The following is a 7,831-nucleotide window of genomic DNA, read 5'->3' as shown; positions in this document are numbered from 1 at the left end:
TTACCCTCCTCAGCCTCCTCCTCTCCAGACCCTGCTGCATGCAGGGAACTCCTCATCTGGGGGTCACGGAGGTCAGGATGTGTATCACCTCCCCTCCTCCAGCCACCATCAGCACCCTCTGCAGCACAGCCACAGCAAACGGCTCCGGGCCAAAGCCAGGGAGGGTCAGGGCCTGTCCCCGTCCAAAACGCCCCTGTCACCTCACTCCAATCCCCAGCATCAGCATCAGGCTCCCCCTCCTCCTTGTCTGGAGAGGGAGAAGGAGAGGGAGCAGGGTTCTGGGCTGCCCGGCAGCCCTGGGTCCTTTGTGTTGCCTCTGGTGCAGCGTCACGAGCACCGTCACCACCACGAACACCACCATCACCACCACTACCACCACCACCACCAGACATGACCCAATAGGATGCCAGTAACAGTCAGAGACTGAGAGACCTTTAAAGGACCGACTGATCACATACATCTGTCTGAAGAAGGACTCAACCTCCTCCACCAATGGGAATGTCTCCGCTTCTGTCCTGAGGCTGCCCAATCTGAGATGGCACCCTATTCCCTATATAGTGCACCACTTTTGACCAGAGCCCTATTGGTTAGCCCTAACTCTAACACTGTAGACGTTTGCCAAATGTAGTGCACTATATAACAAGGTGCCATTCAGACAGCCCAGGATCTGAACCCTCCTCCATTTAGTGCCAGGCAGGCTGCCAGAGCCAGACAGTTTCCCTGAGATATCCTGGGATCAGACACACTGATGGAAACTGGAGTGTGGCTGACTTGACTGCTGTGGTTATTCCATTGTAAAGGGTTGCTGAAGACACGGTGGTGCTGTTTTGTAAGACGTTTTCTATGACACAGTTCTGAATCTGAATCCAATGAGGTTAAACGTCCTGCTGGACCAAGCTACTCCTCTCTACGCGTGGACCTTCACAAAGGGAGAACAGATACAGTACAGCTCTATGTGGACAGAGGTCAGAGGTCATCAAAAGTGACATCATTTCCTCCTTGGTGTTGACCCATAGATTTTCTTGTCCCCAGAAGCTAGGTACTGTCTCCTTCGTCCCAAATGACACACTATTCCATTTTATAGTATACAACCTTTGACCAGGGCTCATAGGACTCTAGTCTAAAGTAGTGCACTATTTCGGGAATAGCATGACATTTGGGACACTGCCTCTCCGTGTGTCTTGTGTGTACGAGAGCTTTCCTCCCAACGGTGTATCTCAGGTGTTAGGTGCTGCTCCTTAGCTGTTCTCTCTACTACTTCCTCATTGGAACCGGAACCCTGCTGTTGGGGTTCCAGAACCAGAGGAACAATATCAAATCACCACTGACAGTTTTAATGCAAGAAATATCTAGCTATGTAAGCATTCACATCTATATATGTATACACATGTTACTGTAATAATACTGTGTTTACATGCATGTTATTTCATCATGAATTATAATGATGCATATATGTCTTTTGTCGTTGATGTATTTTAATAAACATTATATATACTGTATATTGATATTGTTACGTTTCCTAGCCCTGTTATGTCCCAGAATGCTTCATGGTTGTTTGTACCATGCGTCAAAGAATGGTGCTCTGCTGCCACAGTGTGGTTAGAGACAGCAGAATACAATGTCCAGGGAACGGACAAGGCCACCACTAGAGGACACCTGTTGCTGTCAGGAGGGATGGTGCATTCTGGAACTGTCTGCATTCTGGAACTGTCTGCATCGTGATTGTTTGTCAATGAAAAACATGTTACAAATCGAATGTATAATCTATATATATCCGATGCGTACAAGGGCAGATAGCAAAACTAGTGACACCATTTTATTTAGGAGGGCTTTCTAGCTTTCTAGTCAAATTATGCACCACATTAAGTGCCTTACGCGCTGCAAATACTGTAGATCTCTGCGAGTTTTGAAAGTGTTATGACCGATAAGGAGTTAACAATTTTTTGTATGAGCAATCTGGGATTTTTTTTTATACATACATTTTTAGATTGTTTAAATTAATTATATATAGCCATTGGTTCTTGAAAAATATAACTTATAAATGCCTCATACAATTTATACATGTTTCATGAGCTGTCTTACCCCAGAACCCTGGGGTGTCAATATTTCCCTTGTCAATATTGGCACCCTATTTGGAATTCCCGCCTTTGTAGGTGTATTGTCTTCTTAAATGATTCAGAGATTAGATTAGCGCATAGATGAACGGTCTGTAGTAAACTAATGTTGTGTTTCATAGCACGACATATACGACATTGTAATTACAGGGTAGCACAACTCCCGGGTGCGCTACACTCTTTGAGCTCTGGCCATCACGGATTTGTGTGGGAGCCAAATAAGAACCCGGGCTGTGACAAACAATGGTAGCGATGAAAGGCGAGGGGAGGGTTGGCTAAATGCAAATATCCACTTTGTGCTGTTGAGAGAACCTCCTCCAACACTGACAACTGGCAATTTCCATCCCAAGAATCCTACGCTGTAGGCTGAGAATAATGCACCTACAATTCTGCCACGTCCCTTCTTTACAGCGAAGTTACAACTTCTTGTAACTACGATTTAATTCACAACTTTGAAACGTGTTCGGTTCATTCCATCGAGCAAGAGTTGGACAACGGTCAGTGAAGATGGACATTTGATGACCTCGGGTGTGTCGCGGGAGGGACAGGAAGCGTCTGTGCACCTGTGAGAACTAAACCAAAAAGGTAAGCGACGCGTCGATCCGCTTGACATTCAAACAGGTACATTTGATTTATAAAAAAAAAACGATGTTTTTAATTTGTGTTCAAAGTGCAGTTGTCAAACTTTCCATTTTAACAACACCGATTTAAATCACCCCAAACCCATGTTTGTTGGCCGCTATATCGGCAACATAGTTTTGCATTGCTCTAAACGTTTTGTTCTGAGTTGCATGCTCTCACATAGCCTATCCACATTCCCGAACATCTCATTTGAGACTCCTGATGTTTTTCTCCACAGTAAAACAATAATAGTGTTTGAGACAAGAGGCAGAAACACAGCGCAGCTTCGTTTAGAGACGCTAAGCCTTTCTAAACGTGATTATCCTTAGCCCGTCGATACGCTGGCTTTCATTCAAGACATGCATGAGAAAGGCTTTGCGACACAATGGATCAGTGGGAGCTTGTCTGCTATTATAGAGGCACTGGGAAAGAGAGGAGGACTCTAGACGCACTGGGAAAGAGAGGAGGAATCTTACGTGAATATTGATATTGTCATGAGAGAGAGAGAGAGAGAGAGAGAGAGAGAGAGAGAGAGAGAGAGAGAGAGAGAGAGAGAGAGAGAGAGAGAGAGAGAGAGAGAGAGAGAGAGAGAGAGAGAGAGAGAGAGAGAGAGAGAGAGAGAGAGAATGAATGAATGACATGGAAACATTACAGATCAGTGGATGCTGAGGTCAGGATGTCGAGTAATTCAGCTATTTAAAAACATTTTGTGGAAAATGCCTCATACCTGACAATTATAAATAATAAATGAATGTTGTAAATTAGTCCACAAACTTGTCAAGTTACAATTAATTTAAAGTGCATTTCACAACATACTTTACAGAGAAAGTAAGAATTTTCTCCAAACAATTTGTTAGTAATCTGCAAACAAAAATTGGGCTTTGGGGTTGAATGCTACTGTTGAAATGAACTCTATCCCTGCAGGAAGACATCAAAGCAGACTCGACATGAGGGCTTTCTTGACAACAATTGCCCCATTCTACTACCCTACTACCCTACCCCTGGCCTGGCCTGGCCTGGCCACCCCCACACTCCCCATCCCCTGTTTCCACTTCATTAAGCCCCAAGCTCCTGAGTCCAATCTGGAGGGAAAATGCTTCACTAATTCTAATGTCAGTCCCAAATGGCTCCCTGTTTAGTGCACTACGTTTAACCACTACCCATAGGAAAACCATATATGGAATAAGGTGCCATTTGGAAACACGTTAAGACTCCTTTTCCCAACAAATGAAGACATTTTGTCTCTTTACTTTCATTTGAGTCAGACCCTGACGAGCTGTCAACAGTTGTACTTTCCCCTCTTTCATTTACTGACCAGCATATTGTTGGGGAAACGGAGTGAGCGAAACAGGACGCAGAGAGTTGAATTGTGAAGCGATGGATGGGGAAGAAGACTCCTGCTGGGTGATTCCCAGTGTCCCAAATGGCACCCTATTCTCTGTTAGGCCCTATGGGTTCTAGTCTAAATTAGTGCACTATATAGGGAATAGGGTGCCATTTGGGATGTAGACCGAGAGCATATTCCCCTCTGATCTATAGGGCCCATAGGATGCCAAATCCACTGTTGTCCTCATCACTTGTCCTCAACTGAATAATTAACTATTTCTTCATGTGATACAATAGTTGTTATTGCTAATGAAGAGAGAATAAAGTCAATGTTTATTTCAGATTATTGTTATTCGTAGAATCTGAAAAACTTAATACAAAACTTTTGAAGTGTATTGTCCCTTTAACTAATATAATCAGTTGCCATGGCAGGCTGCACTGGTTTCTGATTGACAGGGTTTAGAGCTCTGCTGTCTGATTGGCAGGGTTTAGAGCTCTGCTGTCTGATTAGCAGGGTTTAGAGCTCTGCTGTCTGATTAGCAGGGTTTAGAGCTCTGCTGTCTGATTGGCAGGGTTTAGAGCTCTGCTGTCTGATTAGCAGGGTTTAGAGCTCTGCTGTCTGATTGGCAGGGTTTAGAGCTCTGCTGTCTGATTAGCAGGGTTTAGAGCTCTGCTGTCTGATTGGCAGGGTTTAGAGCTCTGCTGTCTGATTAGCAGGGTTTAGAGCTCTGCTGTCTGATTGGCAGGGTTTAGAGCTCTGCTGTCTGATTGGCAGGGTTTAGAGGTCTGCTGTCTGATTGGCAGGGTTTAGAGCTCTGCTGTCTGATTAGCAGGGTTTAGAGCTCTGCTGTCTGATTAGCAGGGTTTAGACCTCTGCTGTCTGATTGGCAGGGTTTAGAGCTCTGCTGTCTGATTAGCAGGGTTTAGAGCTCTGCTGTCTGATTGGCAGGGTTTAGAGCTCTGCTGTCTGATTAGCAGGGTTTAGAGCTCTGCTGTCTGATTGGCAGGGTTTAGAGCTCTGCTGTCTGATTGGCAGGGTTTAGAGGTCTGCTGTCTGATTGGCAGGGTTTAGAGGTCTGCTGTCTGATTGGCAGGGTTTAGAGCTCTGCTGTCTGATTGGCAGGGTTTAGAGCTCTGCTGTCTGATTGTGTGCAGAGTTAGAGACTAGTGTACTATCTGAAGGGTATGGAAGGGAAGTGTGCAGAGTTAGAGACTAGTGTACTATTTGAAGGGTATGGAAGGGAAGTCTGCAGAGTTAGAGACTAGTGTACTATCTGAAGGGTATGGAAGGGAAGTCTGCAGAGTTATAGACTAGTGTACTATCTGAAGGGCATGGACACACTGGTAGCGTTTGCTGGCCGAGAGTAAAACAGAGTGCCATAATTGGAAAACCGAGTACAAGCAGATGTACAATCACACGAACATGACGTCAGTCAGACGCACAACAGCGAGCGGGTGGTCCCTAAAACCCACTGCGGCGAACAAACGGCCAACGAACTACAGATGACTGGCAGATGGACATTCGGTTCGGTGTGTGTGTGTGTGTGTTCCCTTACTGCAGGTAGATGGTTCCTCTCTTTGGAAGTGAACTCTAGTTCTCTGGGTCAGGTGTGAATATGTACATAGTTTATGACAGCTGTTTACCGTAGAAGACACAGCTTTGACATCTCACTGGACCGCCTCTTGATGAGTCATTTATTAGGGCTGTTAAACCCACCGGGCTATAGTCTATATTTCAGGATGGGACTCAATGTCATAGTGTTGGGGCTCAATGTCATAGTGTTGGGGCTCAATGTCATAGGGTTGGGGCTCAATGTCATAGTGTTGGGGCTCAATGGCATAGTGTTGGGGCTCAATGGCATAGGGTTGGGGCTCAATGGCATAGGGTTGGAGCTCAATGTCATAGGGTTGGGGCTCAATGTCATAGGGTTGGGACTCAATGTCTTAGGGATGGGGCTCAATGTCATAGGGTTGGGGCTCAATGTCATAGGGTTGGGGCTCAATGTCATAGGGTTGGGGCTCAATGTCATAGGTTTGGGGCTCAATGTCATAGGGTTGGGGCTCAATGTCATAGGGTTGGGGCTCAATGTCATAGGGTTGGGGCTCAATGTCATAGGGTTGGGGCTCAATGTCATAGTGTTGGGGCTCAATGTCATAGGGTTGGGGCTCAATGTCATAGGGTTGGGGCTCAATGTCATAGGGTTGGGGCTCAATGTCATAGGGTTGGGGCTCAATGTCATAGGGTTGGGGCTCAATGTCATAGTGTTGGGGCTCAATGTCTTAGGGTTGCATCCCAAATGGCCTGCTATTCCCTATATAGTGAGCTACTTCTGACCAGAAGCCTATAGGGAATAGGGTGCTATTAGGGACTTTACCATAATCATCTAGTCTGCTGCTCTGTGTTTAGCACACAGAACACGGTTCAATCTTTTCAACTTTTAATTCAATTTAAACATGTGCTTTGGACCACCACTCCCCCAAAATGTTTGTGAGCCATTAAAACAATTAGTGTGATTACAAAGAGCCACCCAAACAGTTACAGTCCACATGCAGACCAGACCACTGTGGGGTTGCCTAGCGATGTACACTCTTTCTCTCGCTTTCTCTCTCTCTTTCTTTCTCTCGCTCTCTCTCTCTCTCTCTCTCTCTCTCTCTCTCTCTCTCTCTCTCTCTCTCTCTCTCTCTCTCTCTCTCTCTCTCTCTCTCTCTCTCTCTCTCTTTCTCTTTCTTTCTCTTGCTTTCTCTCTCTGTCTCTCTCTCTCTCTCTCTCTCTCTTTCTCTCGCTTTCTCTCTCTCTCTCTCTCTCACTCTTTCTTTCTTTCTCTCGCTTTCTCTCTCTCTCTCTCTGTCTCTCTCTCTCTCTCTCCCTCTCTCTCTCTCTCTCTCTCTCGCTCTCTCTCTCACTCTTTCTTTCTTTCTCTTGCTTTCTCTCTCTCTCTCTCTGTCTCTCTCTCTCCCTCTCTCTCTCTCGCTCTCTCTCTCACTCTTTCTTTCTTTCTCTCGCTCTCTCTCTCTCTTCTTTCTCTCTCTCTCTCTCTCTCTCTCTCTCTCTCTCTCTCTCTCTCTCTCTCTCTCTCTCTCTCTCTCTCTCTCTCTCTCTCTCTCTGTCTCTCTCTCTCTCTCTCTCTCTCTCTCTCTCTCTGTCTCTCTCTCTCTCTGTCTCTCTCTCTCTCTCTCTCTCTCTCTCTCTCTCTCTGTCTCTCTCTCTCTCTCTCTGTCTCTCTCTCTCTCTCTCTCTCTCTGTCTCTCTCTCTCTCTCTCTCTCTCTCTCTCTCTCTCTCTCTCTGTCTCTCTCTCTCTCTCTGTCTCTCTCTCTCTCTCTCTCCATCTCTCTCTCTCTCTGTCTCTCTCTCTCTCCACTCCCCTTCCCTCTCCTGCATACTAATAGACAGACTGAAAGCTGCTTTCAAATCAGATCTGTCAGACTCCTTATTAATATCCCCCACTTCTTCACTTTGTGTCTGTTCTCTGTCTCTCTCATCCTGTTTCTGTCTGTTCTCTCTCTCTCATCCTGTTTATGTCTGTTCTCTGTCTCTCTCTTCCTGTTTCTGTCTGTTCTCTGTCTCTCTCTTCCTGTTTCTGTCTGTTCTCTGTCTCTCTCATCCTGTTTCTGTCTGTTCTCTTTCTCTCTCTTTCTGTTTCTGTCTGTTCTCTGTCTCTCTCTTCCTGTTTCTGTCTGGTGAACTGAAGCCCTAGCTCAGGCCCGGTTCGACCCCAAGCCCGGTGAGCAACTCACCTTAGTTAAGATCAACTGAATGACGACAACTTAA

The 7,831-nt window shown here is 45.8% G+C and overlaps 1 protein-coding gene across 1 annotated transcript in view; it reads left to right on the top strand.

The window, feature by feature from the left end:
• The window catches only part of LOC109886329 (protein naked cuticle homolog 2-like), a 15,952-nt gene extending 14,453 nt beyond the window's left edge, over positions 1–1,499 (top strand). Inside the window, exon 7 of the mRNA XM_031812062.1 lies at positions 1–1,499. This exon is cut by the window's left edge and continues 274 nt beyond it. Within this exon, the coding sequence (XP_031667922.1) occupies positions 1–394 (394 nt within the window). The 3' untranslated portion in view covers positions 395–1,499.
• The last annotated feature ends 6,332 nt before the right edge of the window (positions 1,500–7,831 follow it).

The sequence above is a fragment of the Oncorhynchus kisutch genome, unplaced genomic scaffold (genome assembly GCF_002021735.2).
Source record: "Oncorhynchus kisutch isolate 150728-3 unplaced genomic scaffold, Okis_V2 Okis02a-Okis13b_hom, whole genome shotgun sequence".
NCBI lineage: Eukaryota > Metazoa > Chordata > Actinopteri > Salmoniformes > Salmonidae > Oncorhynchus > Oncorhynchus kisutch.
The sequence above is the reverse complement of the archived record's forward strand: the minus strand, read 5'-3'. Positions and strand labels throughout refer to the sequence as shown.